The sequence below is a fragment of the Arvicola amphibius genome, chromosome 14 (genome assembly GCF_903992535.2).
Source record: "Arvicola amphibius chromosome 14, mArvAmp1.2, whole genome shotgun sequence".
Lineage (NCBI taxonomy): Eukaryota > Metazoa > Chordata > Mammalia > Rodentia > Cricetidae > Arvicola > Arvicola amphibius.
In genome coordinates this window covers 19,800,423-19,822,773 of record NC_052060.1, presented here as the reverse complement: position 1 = coordinate 19,822,773, position 22,351 = coordinate 19,800,423, and the positions used below count along the sequence as shown (strand labels likewise).

The 22,351-nt window shown below is 46.2% G+C and overlaps 1 protein-coding gene across 2 annotated transcripts in view; it reads left to right on the top strand.

Moving 5' to 3' along the window:
• Positions 1–1,025: 1,025 nt before the first annotated feature.
• Positions 1,026–22,351, top strand: part of Elapor1 (endosome-lysosome associated apoptosis and autophagy regulator 1) — a 72,679-nt gene continuing 51,353 nt past the window's right edge. For both annotated transcript variants that reach the window (XR_005283166.1, XM_038311849.2), the window contains exon 1: positions 1,026–1,213. Coding sequence is in view for 1 of the 2 variants with exons in the window: in XM_038311849.2 (XP_038167777.1) it covers positions 1,061–1,213 (153 nt within the window). In the remaining variant the exon portion in view is untranslated. The remainder of the gene's footprint in view (positions 1,214–22,351) is intronic.

Here is a 22,351-nt window from a genome sequence, read left to right as displayed (position 1 = left end):
GTAGAGGATCCCCGGTCCCAATTGTTTGGAACGCCCAGTTTTTGGTTGCCAGGCAACTACCCCTGCATTTATGACAGAGACGTATTCCCTTCGAGAGGTGCGCCACCTGGCGGTTCAACTCAGTAGGCTCCTTGGGAGGAGGTTGTGATTACCGAGGAAAGCAGACCTGGATTGCACTCTGGAGCTTCTGTAGGAAAACGCCGGCCTCCCACAGCACGGGAGTTCCGCAAAAGCTGACGAAAGAAGTCCTTTAGGATGACTCAAAGGTTTCCTTCTCACCCTCGCCTAAAAAAGCTTCCCCATTTTCAAAGCAAATGAGAGTACGAGAATATCAGAAACCCAAAGATCTCACGTGTCCTGACTGGAAAATTGTCGGTTAGGTCATTCTCCTTGCTGTTTAACTATGCAGACGTCAGGATTGCTTATCGACCCGGTTGTAAAAACGTGGATGGATTTGGCAGGATGGAAGCGTGGAAGTGGCTTTTGCACTTAGTGCTGGGGCCACTCTAGGAGACGATCCCTGGAAGGTTGTGATGACGTCTGTCTTCCCTTTATCATTTCACACGCCACGTTTACAAAATAAAATGTTTAGAAATAACCCCTGACCTGGAAGAGCAATAGGGGCGAAATGAACTGCTGAGATGGTTTTTTTTTTTTTTTTTTTTTTTTGGAGGGGGGGTAGTTCTTCTACCGCGAGCTTTACGTAAGCCTGTTGGGTTAGTTGCAAACCCTAGCGCGCGCACTCCCACGCCGCGCGCCAGCTGCGGCGGCTGCCATGGATACCGGCAGGTGAGCGGCAGAGGCGCGCGTGGTCCCTGCCCCACCCGCGCTGAGCGAAGAGGATGCGGTTGTCAAGGCGACGTGGATAGGAGGAGGAGAGGACCGAGGGAGGAGGAAGGATGGGCGGCCTTGGCGTAGCCGCAGGGAGGTGACTGAAGCGAGTCCAGCCCCTTGCATCCTCCCCCTGTGTACCTCCCTCCTCTTTTTTTTCCTCCTCCTGCCAGCATAAGCAGCCACCGCAGCACCTGAGCCGCTACTGCCGCTGGCTCAGGACAGCGCTATGGCTGAGCCTGATCTCAACCTTCATCCCTCTGCTAGAGGCGGAGGAAGAAGTGAAAGGCGCACATCCCGGCTTCTGTGGCTGTTGCTCTGGGCTGGTACCACCTTCCAGGTGACCCTGGGAACCGGACCCGAGCTTCACGCCTGCAAAGAGGTACTGTTCATTCCACCTCCTTGACCTGATCTCACTTTGGTCAAAAAGGGCTTAGTCCAGATGGAGACCTTGGGGATCCAGGCATAGTTTCAGGGGCCACAGAGTTCAAATTTCTCCAGGGATGAGGAGTAGGGGTTGGGGGGAGGGAAGCAGGCTGGCGTTGTCATGGGGGAGACCAGCCCATTGAAGGACTCATAAAATAGATCACCCTCACAAGCTCTCGGCTCTGGCTCAGCAAGTAAGTACCAAAGGAGTGACAGTCCCCAGAAATAAAGAAAAAGAAGACAGGCGTTGCATTCCAGGTGGGGTGAAATTACCTAAAAAGTGGTCAGAAACACTGAGAGGCCAAACAGAAAAGAAAGGATAAGGAGAAAGTTAGGGAAGGTAGTAGACTGGTCTCAGGAGCCTTGGGGTTTGAGGGTGGGAAGCTCAGAAGTGTGCCCTCGGTGTTAACACTCAATTGCCCTCAGGCTGCTAACAGTGGTCCTGCTGGCACGCCTTGCCTGTTCCCTTGTAGCTGTGTTCAGTGTTTAGCACGTTTTACGTGTTTTCTCTCACCCTTCCCTCTGAACTTCTGCTAACATATGCCATGAGTCCTTTTCAAGGTGTCTCTGAAATGTTAGCGACATAATCCAGGCAGTGGGAAGTGAATGTCTTTTAACAACAACAAAATGTTTTTTTGAAAATTGTTTTGGGGGAGGAGGGGCATATGACATTAGGAATAGCAAAACTCGATAGTTCCTGTATTAGCAAAATAATATTTGGTTTTTGCTCCCAAGTGACTGAAGCACATATGGTAGAGTCAACAATAAAATATTTACAAGAGCTATATTGGGGAAGGCGGAATAAAATTTATCTATGCAAAATGGGAGAGGTTTGAAATAGTGCTAAATGTCAAACCCAGCTAAAGTTTTGAGGGGTTAAAAATAATCCCTCTAAGTCACCAGTGCTCACTAACAATGCTGGTCCAGTCCCATGAGGAGAAGTATTATTATACGGAGGCTCTAAGCACTAGCCTGTCTCCAAACATAACAAATCATGAAAGAAGCAAGGGTTTTTATTTTTTTACATGAATAAAGTTAGATTCATTAATATTTAAAGTGACCCGGGGATGGAGAGATGGCTCAGTGGTTAAGAGAACTTGCTACTTTTGTAGAGGATCGGGGCTCAGTTTCCAGCACCCACATGGCTATCTGTAATTTCAGTTCTAGGGGATCTGACTCCCTCTTTTGGTCTCTGGGGGCACTGCATGCATCTGGTACACATACATGCATGCATGCAGGCAAGCACTCACACATAAAATTCAAATAAAAAAAAACTGAAGTGACCCCCCCATGGCTGAGATGTAATTGCAAGGATTATTTTTAACCTCTCAAAACGTTTGCTAGGTTTTTCTAGACTTTGTTAGACTTTTGACATGTTTTCAAACCGCTCACATCTTGCATAGCGTATAGAATGCTTGTCTAGCATCTATGAAGCCCTAGGTTTGATTCCCTGATGCCGAATAAACAAGGCGTAGCAGCTCACATCTGTAATCTCAGCGCCTGCGAGGTAGAGGCAGTGGGATCAGAAATTCAAGTTCCTCCTCAGCTACAGAGTGAGAGGCAGGCTCCACAGAGTCACCCCCGACCTTCATTTGGAATGTGTGTACTCATATTAATACATATATCATCAAAAACACCTATAGGAAAAAAAACAGCAAAAGTGGAAAATGACCCGTCGGCGGGCTTCTCAGAACTTTTTACTAGTCCCACTAACACCCTGGTCCTGGCCATCTACCTTTTTACCAAGCCGCTTTGTGATGTGTTTTAAAGATGACCAAGAACACGATGATCTTCCCAGTGACACTGGCTTTGGTTCACTGGCCTTGGTGGCCTGTGGTCTAACTCCCTTGCCTACAGATTAAACACTGTCATTCTCTTTGAGGAAGATACGGATTCTACCATTCAACTGCTGGCTGTCACTAGATGTTTGTCCAGTGTGGACCACATGAGACACTGAAGGCCTTAAACACTTCGTCATCTTGGTGGAGAGGGAGGGAAGGCTATCAACTTAAGAACTCTCCTTTGTGTGCAAACTGTGTCTTTAGACATGTTTAAACAACCAATATTTGCTTAAGATTGAGTGAGCTGAAGGCGGTGGATAGGTGTTCAACACGCCACAGGTTTTGGAGGCATGGAATAGACATTTTGATAATGCCAACCTCAGAGGGGACTATCTGGAGGATCGAAATAAAAAAAATACACCTCAAATACAAAAAGGATTAGTTCACCCCCACTTCTTGGCTCAGATTCTTTGATTAGATGCACGCCTCTGGCCAGGTTGGAATGGCTTTGGAGGCATGCTTGCTGGCCATGGGCATCAGCAAGCTCTGTTTACCTTCTCCTTGAGCAAACAGCCTCTACACACCCTTAACTCCAAAAATAATGAGGAAAAGAATGAGTTCATTATTGTGGAGTTCTTCATTAGGCAATATGAACTGATCCAACTAGTTTGAAGATTTCCAACCCTAACAGGTGAAAACCTAGTTCACGGGAGATTCATTCTTCTCGGGTCTTGATTTTCCTATGAATTTCCCAAGAGCCTGTGTCGGTTATCCATGCCAGGGCCTTTTATCATGCCAAGGCTGTTCCTAGGGACGGTAATGCTGTCCCAGGCTCTCTATAAAAGCTGAGAGCTCCCGCCAGATTGAAGCAGGAAGGAGGGAGACTTGGCTCCAGGTTTTTATTGAGGTGGCAGAGCACTGGGCCAGGAAACCGCTGGACCTGTGCTGGGCTTGGCACCTTCTGTCACAGTTTTACAACAGTCAGGGTCACCAGTGGAACTAAACATCCTGGTTGATGTTTGTCCACATGAATCACTTCTTTAGCCCTGGGCTGGCCTAGGCTAAGTGCTGGCTGGGAGCCAGACATGTTTTTTTTTTTTTTTTTTTTTTTTTGTGCGACAAATCTAAATCAAAGGAGGGAAGCAGAAAACTGCCTTTGACATGGTCTGCCTAGTCCTGAGGCAGCTGTGCTAATTGCCCCCAGAGGGACTTCCCACTCCATACTGAAAGGCCCAGGGGGTCCTAGGAATCTGGCAGACATGGATTGGAATAAAATTCGTTGAGTGACGACTGTGCCATTTAGTAAGGAATCAAGATCATTAACTTCCGACAGCCTCAGATTCCTGTCCTATAAAATGGAGGGAGTCCTGCCCATCTCACAGGGCTGTTGTGGGGGAGTGAATCGAATTAGACGGCTCATGTCGCGGCTCATGTCAAAGACCTACCCCCAGGGTACCATAGGCCTGTAAGGAACGCTAGGAGGCAAAGCAAGCCATGCACACAGATAATGACGTATGAACATTGACCCGAGTGAGGTTAATGTATGGTCAGCAAGAGTGGAGAGACACAGGTGAGTAGAAGAGAAAGGAAAAAAAAAAAAACCTGACCAGAATCCTTGGTACTTAGCTGGCCTCTAGAGTAATCAGTTGTCTCGCTGGGCAGACATGGAGGCAGAGTGCTTTCTAGATAGAGGGAGGAGCCTGAAGAAAGTTCAACGTGAATCGATGTGGGGAGAATAGGAGATAAGGTCTGTTAGAAACCAAGTAGAGAATCAATGAAGGATTTCTGGCCAGGATGACAGCCTACTCGGGGGGTATAAGCAGGGATATAGTTGAGGGTTAGGGCTATATTCCGGTTGGTAGAGTGTTTGCCTGGCCTTCAAAGAGCCCTGGGTTTGAACCCAACATTATATAAACCAGGTGTAGTGGTTCATATACTCCTGTGATTCATTCTTTAAAATAAAGTGTTTTTGTGTGTCTGTGTCTGGGTCTGTGCATGTAAGTGCAGGATCCCATAGAGCCTAGGAATGTCAGATCTCCCTGGAACTAGAATCACAGGGCATGCTTGTGAGCTCAATTTGGGTTCTCTGCAAGAGCAGTAAGTGCCCTTAAACAGTGAGCCATCTCTCCAGTGCCACCTCCTCCTGTCATTCTTTTTTTTTTAATTTTTTAAAAAATTTATTTATTTTTATTTTTTTGAAATTTATTGAGCTCTACATTTTTCTCTGCTCCCTTCCCTATCTCTCCCCCAACCTTCAATCCTCCCCCAAGGTCCCCATGCTCCCAATTTACTCAGGAGATCATGTCTTTTTCTACTTTCAACTTCCCATGTAGATTAGATCTATGTAAGGCTCTCTTAGTGTCTGCATTGTTGTCTAAGTTCTGTGGGATTGTGGTTTGTAGGCTGGCTTTCTTTGCTTTATGTTTAAAAGCCACCTATGAGTGAATACATGTGATAACTGTCTTTCTGGGTTACCTCACTCAGAATAATGCTTTCTAGCTCCATCTCCTGTCATTCTTAACACTCTGGAGGTGGAGAGAGGAGGAATTCAGGGTCATCCTGGGTTACACAGAAAATTCAAGTCCAACCTGGGCAGAGAGAGATAGAGATAGATAGATAGATAGATAGAGAGAGAGAGAGAGAGAGAGAGAGAGAGAGTTGGCAGAGGCTGCTCATTTGTTCCCAGCCGCTCAGATCAGAAATAATTACACAGAAGCTATATTATTTAAAACACCCCTTGGCCAATAGCTTAAGAGTATTGCTAGCTAGCTCTTATGTCCTAAAATAACCCAATTTTTATTAATTGTGTATTGCCACGTGTCTGGCTTATCGGGCAAAGTATGCAATAAATGTTAGTGGGTATAGCCACATTAGAGGAAGAAAAATCAACACTGTCTCATAATAAAAATAAATTGTTAAGGGCCGGAGCTGGAGAGAGGGTTTAGTAGTTAAGAGCTGCTGGTCTTCGGGGGGCTAGGGGTCAATCCCAACACTCACATGGTGGCTCACAGCCATCAGTAACTCCAGCTGAAGGAGATCCAATGACCTCTTCTGGCCTCCACAGACACTAGGAACACACTTGGTTCACAGACATCCATGTAAGCAAAATGCCCACACACATCAAAGTAAAACAAAATAAAAGCCACTAAGACCTAAAGAAATGGCTTGACTTGAAAGCCAACCCCAACAAGCAGTGAGTGTGGTGGCTGTGTTTTACCCTAGAGAGTGGGACAGAGGGACCGACCGCCTCAGTTCCAAACGAGCCTGGGCCACATTGGGACACCTTGGCTACAGAGTTAAACCCTATCTGAAGACAGAACACGCACATTTCAAAAACAAGGAGAGGGAAATAGATGGGAAAGGTATCCCAGGAAGGGTTGGTGGAGTTTAGCAAAGAGTCAGGAGGCCTGGAGATTAGTTCTGTCCTCATGGCCACCAGCTATAGGGGGCAACTGACCACAAGTATGTCTAGGACCCTGAGGAATGAGATTATTAGTCTTATTTTTATCAAATGAAAGTTAGATATTCAACTACTGAAAACCTTTTAACTTAGTTTAGGATAACTTGGGTAAATGAATGTATTTTTTTTAACTGCAATTTTTATAAAGTCAAAAACAGAGATCAAACATTTCCGATGAGGATTTGGTGCTGAATTGAGCTGTATTTTGTGTTAATTATTTATTAATTAGTTATTTTGTTGTTGGTGTTGTTGTTTTATAGCAGGGTCTCACTATGTAGCTCTGGCTATTCTGGAACTCACTCCGTAGACCAGGCTGACAATGAGCTGTATTTTTATGCCTGTCAAATTTGAAGACTGAGTGTAAGAAGAGCATCTCAATAATTTATAATGACTATAAGTTGATATGATCTAGATAGTATCTAAATGTAACATTATTAAAATTAATTTCAACTTTTTCATTCTTTTTTTTACATTTCTAAGACAAGACAGGGTTTCTCTGTAGCTTTGGAGCGAGGCTGGCATTTCTACGGGACTTTGCTGGCCTGGAGATGCAGGTCTTGTGTTTAGATCCAGGCCTCTCTCCCACTTCAGTCACATGACCTCGGGCAAGCCCGTCACCTCTTGCCTTCCTTCACCTCTTTGTCCGGAAGATGGAAGTAACTTGGTTCTTGCCTTTTCGTAATTGTTGGGAGGGTTAAGCAATATCATTTGCAAAAAGTATTTGGCAAAAACTATTGCATGCCAGTAATGTGCTTGTTAGCGGTTTATGAGCTACTTTTAGCAGACTTTACAGGGTCATTAGATTGTCCTAAGTGACATCACAGTGGTGACAAACCGGAGGAACGTGCCTGGCCAGTCTCTAATGCCAGATTCTCACTGTGACTGTCCCTCTTGCCTTCTAATGCAAGTCAGCTGTTCTCCCTCACTCCGGATTCATACCTTTCTCTCCTTCACCGAATCTTTTATTTATTTATTTTTAGACAGTGTTGCTATGTGGCCCGGGCTAATTTTAGAACTCAAGATGCTCGTGCTGACTTCTCCAGTGCTGGAGTTGGAGCATGTATTGCCACATCCACCCCAAATAGTTCTTGTCAACTTCCAAATGTATCATTATTTTATTTAAATACTAAAAAAAAACCTATATGATGAATATGCACCAATAAACATTTAATCATGGGGGTGGAGAGATGACTCAGAGGTTAAGAGCACTGACTGCTCTTCCAGAGGATATGGCTTCAGTTCCCAGCACCCACATGGCAGCTCATAACCTCCTGTAGCTCCAGCCCTGGAGGATCTGATACCCTCTTCTAGCCTTCGTGGACACTGCATACTTGTGGTGTAAAGACCAACATACAGATAAAAATAAGTAATAGAAATTTAAAGGCCTGGTAGTGGTGGCACACACCTTTAATCCCAGAACTCAGGAGGCAAAGGCAGGAGGATCTCTTGAGTTTGAGGCCAGTCTGGTCTACCGAGTGAGTTCCAGAACAGCCAGGGCTACACAGAGAAACCCTGTCTCAAAAACAAAAACAAAACAAAACAAAACAAAAAGTTAGAATAAAGACAAGAATGGTGGCTTAAGTCTGCAATCCATACTAGGAAGGCTGAGGCAAGATGGTTGTTTTTCTTCAAATTCGAGGCCAGACTGGCTACACAGCCAGACTTTGTTAAAGAAAGAAAAGATGAAAGAAAAAAGGACATAGAAAGAAAGAAAAGGTAGAGAAGAAAAGAAAAAGATAGGGTTGGGGATGTAGTTCATTGGTAGAGTACTGACCTAGATTAGTTTTGATTCCCAGGAAAGACAGACTCTCTTGATTGCCTCTTGGCTGCCACTCTGCGGAAATATGTGTGTATATAGCTGCTGCCCTTGCTAAACTGCCCCTTGGAAAACCTTGTCTAACATCAGTGTCTCTAGACCTCTTTCTTTTATCAAGCACATCCCACACTAATTTCCACCCACAGTGCTTTTCAGAAAACTGCACTTATCCCATGTGGTCATGTCTCTGTTCGCAACTGTCTTCATCGACCAGCACTGAGAGCCCTGATGGCTTCACAGGCTGCCTCTGCACCACTCCCCTGGTTTCAGGGCACCAGCCCTGCTAGAGGTTTTGCTTGGTTTCTGCCTCCCTGGTGGCTTCTTCCCTTCACTTCGATTTTAGGCCCCTCGTTTTCTTGTACTGTAAATTGAGTTCCCAGAAGTTGGCCATCGAACCCATCCAACCTCTCTCCACTCCTCCATCTCTCTCTACCCAGTTTTTTTTTCCATTTTTTACTCCCTAGGCGATCTCAAACAGGAGCGTGGTGTGAAATGTATTAATGTGTATGTATTAATGGCTCCTGAACTCTGGACTTGTATATCCAGCTGCGTCTGTGATCTCCATAGTCCTCATTTAATTGGCAGTTCGTGTCCATCATGCCCAGACCCCTTGTTCTCAGCATCGTCAAAATACCTGTTCCCCAAGATGCTTCTCTCACCTCCACTCCCGGCAACCTCTTCCTTTTAGCTGTTCAGGCCGCAAGTCTTGACTCCTCTCTCTCTCCTTCCTCTAGCAGAATTCGTCAGAAAAATTTTACCAACTCTGTCTTCAAAATATACTCAGAATATGATGGCTTCACGCTCGTCCACTGTTAACCCTGTCCAAGACACCACATCCAGGCCTCCTACATAGCTGCTTCCCTTCCACAGTGGCTTCTTGTTTAACTCGCTGAGTAAACATATCGAACATGAGCTTGATTCCTGTCCTCTTCCGCTCAAGCCTTTGAAAGCTGCCTTGTCAGAGCAGAGAGATGGCTCAGCAGTTGGGAGCACTGGTTGCTCACTGGGGTTCAATTCCCAGCTCTCACAGGGCAGCTCTAGGGGACTTGATGTCCTCTTGTGGTCCCCAAAGGCACCAGGCACACATGTGGTGCACAGACATGCATGCAAACAAAACACCCTTATACACATCATAAAAATAAATCTTTTTAAAGTTTCCTTGTTAGAATGGGAACCAACTTAAGTGTCTGCAAGGCCCTGAACACAGGCCTCTTCCTCCTTCCTCTCCAGCTGCATCGGCCTCCTGGCTACTTCTCAGGCAGGCAGGGCAACCTTCTGCTGTTTTCCCCGAGTGATTCCTTTCCTAGTTTCCTTCAGATTTCCCCTGGAGACTGGCTGCCAGCCCCAGCCCCAGCCCTCACTGCTGCTCCGAGTGTTAGTTCTCTGCTTTCTTTTCTTTCCTTTCCTTTTTAATCTCTCTTCTTCACATGTATGTCTCCCTAAACACAATCTTACTTAGTTCTACTTTTCACTTTCATAAAAATGCATGATTTGCTTTTCTAGTATATTAATGTTACATATCATACATAATTATTATCCATCCATTTCCATTATTATTATCACTAATTATTACACTTTGTATAGTTATATTATTTGTTAATTATAGGGTAACGATTATTGTATTTTTATGTGGTATTTTAGTATCTTTTCATTTTCATTGTCAAAAAATCCTTCTTTGTATAAATAGGTCACAATTTAGCAGGGCCATAGGGGCATACTCCTTTACACCGTCCACAGTGGGCTGAGTGCTCATACATCAGTCACCAGTCAGGAAAGTGTGCTACAGACATTGCCCACAGGCCAATTTCATGGAGGTGGCTTCTCAGCTGAGGGTCCCAGGCGACTCTAGTTTGTGTCAAGTTTACAAAAACTGACCAGCATGGTAGCCTGGGTTGATGATGAACTTGCGGTCCTACTTCCAGCCCCACCTGTCAAGTTCCAATACTGAAATAAACACTGTACATGCTCATTTTAGGTGTTGCTTCATTGCCATTCAGTTGACTTAGCCCCCGTCCCTCCTCTCCCCTCTACTTCCCTCCCCGCACCCGCTTCCTTTCTTTTGCGAGGCCAGGGTGCACTAGATAGCCCAGGCTAGCCTCAAACTGCTCACCGTGTGCCGCAGTCTCCAAGTGCTGGGATTACAGGCATGTACCAGCATACCCAGGGTGTCATTTCTTCCTAGAAACGGGGATCCCCTAGTAAAAGAATGGATCATTTTAGCTTCTATTGCTCAATATTCCTCAATTTCTCTTTGGGAGAACTTACATAAATTTGATTTCCCATTAACCTTGTTGCATAACCTCATCTTTTCTCAAGTTAGAGTTTATAAATGAAAAATGTGAGATTTTAACCTAAAACGGGGATTGTTTTCACTTCCTCTTTCACTATAAAAATCATCCACACCCAGAAGGTGGCACGGGGTCCCCTGGAACGGGAGTTACAGATGGTTGTGAGTCACTGTGTGGATGCTGGAACTGAACCCATATCCTCTGTAAGAGTAAGTGCTCTCAACCACTGAGCTGTCCCTTCAGACCTGTTTTTCTTTAAAACAATTTTATGTGTGTGTGTGTATGCATGCATGTGTGTCTGCATGTGTATGTGTGAGAGTGTGTGTGTGTAACACGGAGCACAGTGGCGGTCAGAAGACAGCTTGTGGAAATCAGCTCTCTTCTTTCTCGACCATGTGAGCCCCAGGACTTGAACCCATGTTGTTAGGTGTGCGGCAAGTGCCTTCATTTGTTGAGCCACCTCAGACTCAAGCATCTAGTTTAACCATTCATCTTTTCTGACCAGAATGCAGACTATCTATGGGCTAATATCTTTGCATACTTTATTCATTCTCTACTTCCAAAGCTTATCATGTAGGAGGTGCTTCGCTTTCTTTTCCCGAATTAGCCCCTATTCTGTAGATGGTGAAATTAAGGTACAAAAAGACATTAGCCTGCATGAAGATGCTCAGCTAGTGAAAGGGCAGGGTCTCAGGCGGCTGGGCGCTTAGCCGTCATGCTGTCCTTGCCCCGAAGCCAGCCAGTCCAATGGTATACACAGCAAAGAGGAGGTTTCCAGTTTCCCTTGGGTCTACAAGTCCCCAAAGACAACCCTCTGTCAACACTTCCACATGACATTCTTCTTGAAATACTTTGTACATCCTTTAAAAAAAAAAGTCTATAAAAATTGCATCGGAATTTGTGTCCTATTTATATTTTATTGTTTTCATTACGGTAGATCTTACTGTAGGTGTTATGATGTGTATCTGGCCGCTGGAGCCACTTTATGGAACTGGTGCCTGCTGCCTCCCACCTTCACACAGGCTCCGTGGATTGAACCTGGGTTATCGGGCTTGCAGTGTGACAGCCGAGCCATCTCCCAGGCCTGCGCTCGGATGCATGTATCATAATGTAACAAAGCTAGTGTCTCATGGTCGATTCCAGTCATGTGTAACTGAATTATCCCCTTACAGCTCGATGGAGATCTGTCTATCTCTGGAATAAATTCTTGAAAAGAAAACTACCGTGTCAAAGCGTGTGCTTCACGTTTCTGTAGGCGTCTAGGGTCTAGTGAGCGGCACCGGCTTCCAAAGACATCATTAGCCTTCTCCCTGTTGGCTGTGAGAGTAGCCAGCAGAGCTCGCTGACCCCAGGGAGTTACTGAGACATGAAAGGCAGAGCTGGAGGGCCAGTTGGCTTTATCAGACTACCGGTCGTCTAAATCAAGGAAGTTAGGCAGTGGCTAATTTTTTTTTTTATTTAAAGAAAAAAAAACCAAGAGTATGTCAAGCTCCTAGGTTTTGCTTGGTCTACTAGTCCGTTGCATTCCCTTCTTAGGCACCTCCTCTTATGTGGTGTTCCAGATTAAAGAACGGAACAGATCATTATAGTCAGGGCTTGACAGCTGCTAGAGACAAGTACATCTTCATACCGTTTTGCAAACGCCTTTAAGTCTCGGAAGCCTGATGCGCGGCTCTCATCTCTTCCTTACCCTTCCACTTGTCATGGATCACAAAGTGCATTTTTATTTTTATTTTTTTTTTATTTTTTTTATTTTTTTTGGTTTTTTGAGACAGGGTTTCTCTGTAGCTTTGAAGCCTATCCTGGAACTGGCTCTTGTAGACCAGGCTGGTCTCGAACTCACAAAGATCCGCCTGCCTCTGCCTCCCGAGTGCTGGGATTAAAGGCGTGCGCCACCACCGCCCGGCTACAAAGTGCATTTTTAAAGACCTAGGTAACTGTGCATCATGGAAAGGAAGTAGGTCAAGGCTCATGGCTTTCTACTTTTACTTGTGTGTGCGCGCATGTGCCTGTGGGCTCGTGCACGTGTGCATCCCACACGATAGTGCATGTGTGGAGGTCAGATGCTAACTCGTGAGAGTTGGCTCCTTCTACCATGTGGGTCTCAGGGATCAAAACTCAGGTCTTCCTATGTGGCAGCAAGGGCCTTTACACGCTGAGCCATCTTGTGTCAGTTCAGAGGAATGGTTTTTCTAAACCTGCATCTTACTACTGCTACCAAATAAAAGGCAAATTTAAACAATTGCTTAATGCTTCCTTGTTAGTGAGGGGAGGAGTAACTGAAGGATGTGGGCACAGGTGTGAGAGGTGAAAGCAGAGCCAGGCATAGTGTAAATAGGAGTTCCTAGGGATTTCTCCGTGAAAGAAGGCATTCTTTCCACTTTTAGGGAACTCTAAAATGTAAGTTTTTTAAAAATGCCATCAGTACACTCCAACTTACTAGGATTGTGTGTGTGTGTGTGTGTGTGTGTGTGTGTGTGTACATGTGCCACAGTGCACATGTGGAAGTCAGAGTCCGTTCTTTCCTTCCACCGTGTGAGCCCCAGGGGTCGAACTCAGATCCTCAGGCTTGGCTGCAGATGTCTTTGCTCGTTGAGCCACCTCTCCACCCTAGTTGCACATCTGAAATTTTTACCTGCAGAACCTCAGGCCAAAGGAGGTCACCAGGTCTGCTTGTTCTGGGGAGATCACCTACAGGTGCCTTCAGGATGCTGAGGATGTTGAGAAGGCATGTGTGGTGGGGGGGTCCCCTCAGCGTGGTGGGGGTCCCCTCAGCTCTCATCTTCCTAAAAAGTAAGTCCAGGCAAGGGAGTCAAGGGATGTAGACTGTTTGAGCACAAGTTTATTTAGAAAAAACATCAGAAACAAAGCAGGGACACTAGAGAGATCGTAGTGGGCACCCCAAGATGGGGAGCAGCTTGGTAGGTTGCGCATTGTGGATTTTAAATAAGACTTCATGAATGTTTATGAGCACAATCGTGAGGCAAGATGAGCCCTTTTCTGTCTCAAATCATGGTTGGCTAGATCTTCCTTTTAAGTCTTTCCTCTCATAATCACCACAAAAGGGAGAGATGTCGAAACACAATCCACGTTCTCGGATAGTGAGTCAGGTCCGTTAGGGAGTCAAACTCCTCATTGGTGTGCACGTATGGGCAGATGCCCTGTGTGTCCACTTCTGACACAGAGAGCACAAGCTCGTCGTTTCGGTAGGATGACTAGCTGGTGAACCAGCTTCCAGGACCCGCCTGTCTCTGACCTCCAAGTGCTGGGATTACAGCCGTGCACAGCCACACCTGGCGGCTGCTTGTTTGTTTTGGTTTTTGTTTTTCCACGCAGGGTCTCATATTGGTTTGGAACATGCTGAATAGATGAAGATGGCCTCATATCGGTATGATCCTCCCAGCTCTGCCTCCCATGTGCTGGTATCGCAGGCATGAGCCACAGTATTGGACTGTCAGGTTCTTAAAGTCTTGGTTGGATTGAGAACCTGAGCTGTGAACATTAGGGGACATCCACCAATGACTCATTCTGTGTATATACAACATGTACATATGCTCACATGTATGTATATGTACATGATTAACCTCTGCAGTCACCATGCTATCAGGAAGCGCGATCTTGCCTAACACGTCGCTGTGAACTGTTAAAACACAAAGAAGGCTGTGTATGTAAATACACATGTGCATATTTATATGCACACACGTATGTATATGTATGTTGTTAACCTCTGCAATCACCATACTATCAGGAAGTGCAGATCTCTCCTAACACATCACCGTGAACTGTTAAAACACAAAGAAGACTGTCAGACAGTAGAAAAGCATCCTGAAGAACTTGCGGAGTGGGACGTGGCAAAGCAGACCTGTGAGCCAGGGAGGCAGGGGCCAGCCAGGTCTACATAGGAAGTTCCAGGCCAAAAAGGGCTACCGAAAGGGAACCTACCTTTCATAAACAAAGTATTTTGGACATTCATCAGCTGGAGTTCCTTAAGAGTGCCCTACCAACACCTGCCATCCTTGATTAAGGAGAGCTGATTCCATCAACTTGGGACAAACTTGGGACAGCCTTTCGGATCCGCATATCTGGTGCAGGGAGGAGCTGCCTTTTCCTCTGAGATGTTTTACACTTGCCAGTCAAGCAGCAGAGCTGCTGGTCTCTTGATGTTCCCTTCCCTTTGCTTGCGGCTCTCATCCTCCACCTATACAGGTTCTGGATTCTTTTCCTTCTTTGGACTATTGAGAAATATTCTCCATATCGGTAATTGGTTCCAGAGAAGATATGTTATCAGAGCACTTAGTACTGAAAATGTCAGTAGCAGGTTCTCTCTAGAAATTGTGTGTTGCAAGGAGAGGGCTGCTTGTTGGTCCCAGCCACCCGGCTAGCTTACACCCAAAATAACCACACAGAAATTGTATTAATTAAAATCTTGCTTGGCCATTAGCTCTAACTTCTTATTGGCTAACTCTTACACATTAGTTTAACCCAGCTCCATTAATCTGTGTATCGTCATGTAGCTGTGGCTTACTAGAGATTCTAACCAGTGTCCATCTCAGGCGGAGGATCCATGGCTTCTCCTGACTCTGCTTTCTTCCTCCCAGAATTCAGTTCTGTCTTCTCTGCCTACCTAAATTCTACCCTACTAGGCCAAGGCAGTTTCTTTATTTATTAACCAATACAAACAACACATAGAAAGAAGGACCTCCTACACCAATTGTGGGTTATCATTGTTTATTCTGTAAAATACTTAATCTTTTCTCTGATGTTTAATTTTTAATTATGTATTGTGTGTGTGTGTGTGTGTGTGTGTGTGTGTGTGTGTGTGTGCAGGGAGGGTACAAGTATGTCACAGTATGAATGTGGAGGTCTGAGGACAACTTGCAGGAATCTGTCTGTTCCTTCCACCATAGGGAACATACAGATAGGAACCTATGGTTCGAACTCAAGTCATCAGGCTGAACAGCAAGCACCTTCACCCACTCAGCCACTTCACTGATTTCTTATACTGAACAACTTTAATCTTCTAAAACTTAAACCAATGTATGCACCCAGTTATTAATTTTTGTTTGTCTTTTGAGACAGGCTCTCACGATGTAACCTTGACTGGCCTAGAACTCACTGTGTAGACTAGGCTAGCTTTGAACCCACAGAGAGCTACCTGCTTCTGCCTTTGGCACACTGGGATTAAAGTCGTGCTCCACCACACCAGCCTCTAAGCTATTTACCGAACATGGTGAGCTAAAAAAATAAAGACACGAAGAGGGATATGATATGAGCTCCACACCCGCAGATTCGCGGCCGTTAAAGGAACAGGCAGTTGCGGGAAGCCACAGGAGCGAAACGAAGCGCATGACAGAATGGGGTCAGACAGGAGCCAGCAGCAGGCAGAGCAGCCCTGGGGGACCAGCATCAGATGCCAGTCTAGCGGGTTCCCGGGCTCAGGCAAGTTGCAGCATATCAGGGGTTCATCTAGCCAAGAAGCTGATCGGCTTCCTTGGAAAGGTGTTTGCAAGAATGAGGGGGACAAAAACGACTCCCACAGTGGTTGACTCAGGCAGTCCCTTTGTAGTTGATTCATAGCACCGTGACTATGTGCTAGTCAACCGAGTGGCTTAAAATAACCAGGTGCACGCCATCAGTCCCAGAACTCCTGAAGGAAGAGGCAGGCACAGCCGTGAGTCTTTGAGGCCAGCCTGATCTACCTAGGGAGACCTTGTCTCCCAAGCAAAACTGGAATTTCTAGGCAAGGTGGTACAGGCCTTTAATCATAGCACTGGGGAGACAGAGTTTCAGGCCAGCCAGGGCCACATAGTGAGACCCTATCTGAAAAACAAAAACAACAACAAAAAAAGCAAAACAAAAAACTGGAATTCTCTGAGTTCTGGAAGCCAGAAGTCACAAGTCCAAGTCCACAAGGCCTCCACCCACGAGTGCCACAGGGAAGAATTCTTCCTTGCCTCTTCCCTGATTGCTGTCCCTCGCGGTGTCCCTTGGTTTGCAGACTCTTTGAGGCCATGGTATTTATCTTGTATGTGTGTTGCTGTCTTCTCAGGAACTAAGGATATCAGGCACTGAATTTAGGGCTCATCCTAATCTTATTCTCTTTTTTTAAAGACAGGGTTTCTCTGTGTAGTCCTGGCTGTCCTGGAACTTCCTCTATAGACCAGGCTGGCCTCGAATTCAGAGATCCTCATGCCTCTGTCACCTGATTGCTGGGATTAAAGGTGTGCGCCACCTCAGATTTGGGCTTATCCTAATTTAAAATAGCCTCAATTTAAGTCATTATATCTACAAAGACACTGTTTCAACTAAGGTCACACTCTAAGTCCCAGGTGACTCAGAATTTTAGTGAAAACACTGGTATATGAGCCTAAGGTGTGGGAACTATCCAGGGGCAGAATGCAAATGAGGGCTGGGGTGTAGGACTCAGCATATAGAGGGCTTGCCCATCAGTTGCAAAGCCCTGAGTTCATCCCAGCGCCGTGTAAATTGGGTGTGGTGGTGAGGGCAGAGGCATCAGGAGTTCAAAGGTCACTCTAGACTACATAGCAAGTTCCAGGACATGAGACTTAAAAGAGAGAAAGAGACAGAGACTAAGAAAGACATCTTCGGGCAAAGTCAATGTAGATTCCTCCCTTAAAAGTAGTATTTATTTTATTCGAGGCGCATGTGTGTGCCTAGGTGCTTGTATGTGCATCCCATGTTATGTGTACCACATATGTACAGGAAGAGCCCTTGGAGGTCAGAAGAGGGTTTCCAAACCCTTTGAACTGGAGTTGCTGAAGGTTGTGAGCTGCCATGTGGATGCTGGGAACCAGACCTCAGACCATGAAAGAACAGTACGACCTCTTAACAGCTAGGCCATCTCTCCAGGCTCCATCAAAGTTGGTATCTTAAGGAAAAGTGAAAACTCTTGAGACTGAGAATGGGATGTCTAACGGAGAAATATTCCTAAGAACAAAAAAATAACATGAATAAACAGAAAAGTCATTTCTGTAGGCTAGAGTGTTGAAGAGAATGTCACAGAAGAAGGGGTGGGGAGTAGGGGATGGTGCACAGTTAAAAGCCCTTGTTGCTTGCAGAGAGGACCCAAGTTTGGTTCCTAGCATCCATCTGGTGGCTCACAATCATCCCTAACTCCAGATTTTGAGTTCCAGGGGGATCTGATGCCCTGTTCTCCCCTCTATAGGCATCAGACGTACAGGCAGTGTAGGCCGGGCTGTTCCGGAACTGTTTGCAGACCAGGGCAGCATATCAATGTCTTAACAATGGAATTAGCATATCAGCGTTTCAACAGTGGAATTACTAATTTCATCATTAGCTAAGAGCGAGGCAGAAACTTCTTTGTTCCAATCAGAATCCGAGAGTACACGCCTCCTCTTAACGGAACTTTGGAAGTTACAGAAATGGAGCATTTTTTTTAACGACTGTAATTTCTTCGGTCTCAGATTTAGATAGAAAGGACTCTGGTGCTTCGTTGCTATCTATTAACCATCTGCTGGCAGGCCCTGTTCAGAGCCGCAGGGAAGCTCAGGCGGCTTGTTTATGGGCGGCTGTAAAATAAAGGAGCGGCAGTCTCTGTCCTTCCTCCCGGGGCTGAAAAGCGGAGCAATCCTCAGAAGCCATCCTGGAAATGAGGAGTGTTTGGCATCCTGCCTAGTTTTTTTTTTTCAACCAAATTTCATTCTTGGACCTAAGCCGCTTCTGCTCCCTCCGCCAAAGTGGAAGGTGCTAGTGCACACTCGTCCTGGGTGATAAACTGCCTTCAAGGGGTTAGGGTGGGAATGGGTGGGCTGCCTGGTGGTGGAAAGAGAACCCGGGAGCAGCAGGGGTGTGCGCTCACCGATTTCAGCACCGGACAAAGGAACATTTCACCTGGTAGCAGAAGCCACAAAGACTGTGAGCTGAGAAGGGCATGGGTCGAGGATCTCATGTCAGGGTCCTATTGAGTGAGGGTGGTGGTCCACACTTGTAATTCCAGCACTCAGGCGGCAGAGGCAGGATAGCTGCAAGTTCGAGACCAGCCTGGTCTACAGAGTGAGTTCCAGGGTACCTACCAGCCAGGTTAATGCAGAAGATACCCTCTTCCTGTCTTAAAACAAAAGGTCTTAAAAAGAGAGAAAAAGAGCAGCCTACCAGCCAGGTTAATGCAGAAGATACCCTCTTCCTGTCTTAAAACAAAAGGTCTTAAAAAGAGAGAAAAAGAGCAGGAGAGATGGCTCCAGCAGTAAGAACTTTCCATGCAAGCAAGAGGGCATGATTTCCGGGCTCCAACACCCAAATAAAAAGAGGTGCCCTATAATCTCAGCTCTCATCGGTCTGGGGAAGGTGAGGAGTTCAAGGTTATTCCTGGCTGCATTGCTAATACAAGGCCAGCCTGGGCTACATGAGAGCCTGTCTTTAAAAAAAAAAAAATCAAACCAAAACAAAGAAAGAAAGAAAGAAAGAAAGAAAGAAAGAAAGAAAGAAAGAAAGAAAGAAAGAAAGAAAGAAAGAAAGAAAGGGAGAAAAAAACCAAACCAAACCAAAACAGTTGGGGATACAGTTCAGTGGCAGAGGCCTTTCCTGGTATATGACATGCTCCCGGGTTCCTAAGAGAAATGAAAAAGTCTTGCCAAGGCTCCCAGAGCCCAGCCCTCTGTGTAATGCAAAGTGAGCAACTGCCTGGTGAGCAGCTGGCACATCTGACCCGACAGGTTTGCTCACAGATAAGACAGGTGACTGCTGGGCTGCTCTGCACCTGCTGCCCCAGTCACGTAGCTTATCTCTGCAGAGGCCAGCCAGCCCTTCCTGTCTCCACTCTAAAGGCTCCCTCACTGCCTGCTTTTAAAACCTGTTTCTCTGTGTGTGGGTGTTTTGAGTGCTTGTGTGTCTGTGCATCGCCTGTATGCCAGTGCCTGGGGACGCCAGAAGAGGGGTTCAGATCCCCTAGAACTGGAGTTACAGATGGTTGCGAACCACCATAGAGAGTACTGGGAATCGAACCCGGGTCTTCCCATCTCTCCAGCCCCATACCCTGGCAGTCTTATCGTAAGAGGCCAGGCCAGCCAGTTTTCTCCTCCCGGTTTAAAAAGCAAAAGATGAATTCTCGTCTCCCATCGGGGCTGCCTTCCAGGAGGTCTCATCACTCACAGCAGAAGAAGCCCGAAGGGAATTCTGGTTTAAGGAACTGTCTCTGGCGCTCTTGTCTCCCTTCCCTCTGTTTCAAGAGTGGTGCTGTGTGGGGTCTAGGGTGTAGCTCAGGCAGAACGGCAGAGTTTCCAAGGTGCAGGCTGGACTCATCTCCAGCTATGCCAGCTATGAGGGTGGGGGTAAGGAGGGTAAATCCAGCACAATGGCACCTGTAATCCCAGCACTTGGGAAGGAGAGGCAAGAGGATCAGGAATTTCTGGACAACCTAGGCTACATATCAAGCCTGAGACCAGCTGGGCTTGCATGAGAACACCTGAACATAGAGGAGTAATGTATTTCCTGCATGAAAACGGCTGTGGGGTTGGGTGTGCGATGTAGCTGGTTAAGTACTTGCCTAGTCTACACAAAGCCCTGGGTCTTGATCCTGGCATTGCGTAAACTGCGTGTCTTGATCCTGGCATTGTGTAAACTGCGCGTCTTGGCTCATGCCTGTGATCCCAGCCTTACGAAGTGGAGGCAGGAAGGTTAGAAGTTCAAGGTCATCTCTGGCTATGCGGAATACCTGAAACCCTGCCTCGATACATATATAATCAATTTAATTTTTAAAGACATACAGTGGTTGGGGGAGGAAGGAAAGTTTCTGAAAATGCTGCGATTGCATATGATACTCAAAAGAAAAGCAGGACCATGCCCGCCCTCCATGCCCACTGTCCACTCCAAGCAGACAACATTTTAGGTCCTCTTGCCTCTGTCTCTGAATATTTGGGCTACAGGCATATGGGTCACTATGCTTGGCTCTGCTTTAATCTTGTTGTTTTTTACTTTTTTCCATCTAAAAATTTAATTTCCATCATTAAATTTCACAGCACAGGACCAAGAACCAGGTTTTTCTTTGTCTATATAGAAAACTTGATGTGTGAACATTGTGACGAGGTCAAGCATGTCCTCCAAATAGTTTTTTCTTTCATTCCTTCCTTCCTTCCTTCCTTTCTTCTTTCCTTCCATCCTTCTTTCCTTCCTTCCTTCTTTCCTTCCTTTCCTTTTCTTTTAAGACAGTGTTTCTCTTTGTAGCCCTGACTCTCCTGGAACTCACTCTGTAGACAGGCTGGCCTTGAACACACCTGCCTCTGCCTCCAGAGTGCTGGGATTTTTTTTTTTTTTTTTTTTTTTTGGTTTTTCGAGACAGAGTTTCCCTGTAGTTTCTAGAGCCTGTCCTGGAACTAGCTCTTGTAGATCAGGCTGGCCTCGAACTCAGAGATCCGCCTGCCTCTGCCTCCCAAGTGCTGGGATTAAAGGCGTGCGCCACCACCGCCCGGCCAGAGTGCTGGGATTAAAGGTGTGCACCACCACTGCCCGGCAAAAAAAAAAAAAAAAAAAAAAGTTGTTTTTGTTTTTGAGTCTATGTAACAGCCCTGACTGTCCTGGAACTAGCTCTGTAGATGACTGAGGCTGGCCTCAAACTCACAGAGATTTGTCTGCCTCCGCCCCCCCTGAGTGCTGGGATTAAAAGCGTGTGCCTCCACTGCCCAGCTTCTCCAAATTTTTCTTTCTCTGTAGGGTGGAGTATCCATAGTGTACCCCAGTGTGGCCTGATCTAGAAACAGGGCCTTTGCGCAAGAAATCCAGTTAAGAACATGAGGGTGGGGCTTAATCTGACTTCTGTTCTTAAGAAGGGTTTGGGAAATTCAGATTTAGGGGTACACAGAAGTGAAAATGCCATGTGAGTATAGGAATTTTGCAAGGTATGATAGCCTCTGTCTGTAACCCTAGCATTCAAGAAGCTGAGGCAGGGGGATCATCAATTCTAGGCCAGCCTGATTTCACAGCTAGACACTGACTCAGAAAATCTAAAACAAAGTAGTACATTGTAACAAACCAAGGAGCATCCCAGATTGCTGGTGGTCCCCACAAGTTGGGACAGGACCTTAGAACATATTCTCCCTGTCTGCCTTCAGGGCTCTCTCCTGCTGAGCCCTTGATTCCAGACCTTTGATATCCTGAACTGTGAGGCAGCACAAGTGTGGTTTAAGGCCACCCAGATAGGGTTTTGTCCCAGCAGCTCTGGCCGACTACCACAGGCCTGGTGAGGTGTAACGGTGTGTGTACCATTTGTAGGGTGCCCTGAAGAAAGGTCAGCAAGGATGTGTGAGTGTGTGAGTGTGTGTGTGGGAGGGGGGAACGGGGCCAACGTGGGCTGGTGGGATGTGAGGAGTGAGAGAATAAGCGGAGCGTGCTGCAGAGTTGGGGTGGGGCTGGGAGTCAGGTGAGGGTGGGGTGGCATAGAGAATGGGGGAGAAGTGGCATACAGTGTTCTCTTCCGATGCCATCACCGAAGGCCAGTTAGAAACCCAAGTCTCTCTGGAGGTAGGGGGTAAATGGTAAACATCTGATTTTTTTTTAAAAGCAGGGAATATTTCCACATAGCAACAGAGTCAAAGCACAAACGCGGCATGAGAAATATGTCCTTTCTTTTCGCCGTCACCAGTGTGTGGACTCGCGTGCTTTCTTAGATGTTTCCAGAATTAAGATCCCTCTAGCTATAACACAGGAAGACTAGATTCTCTGGCTTGGCCAGACACTGACTCTGTGAGTGCAGAAACTTTGTCAAACTCCAGGACTC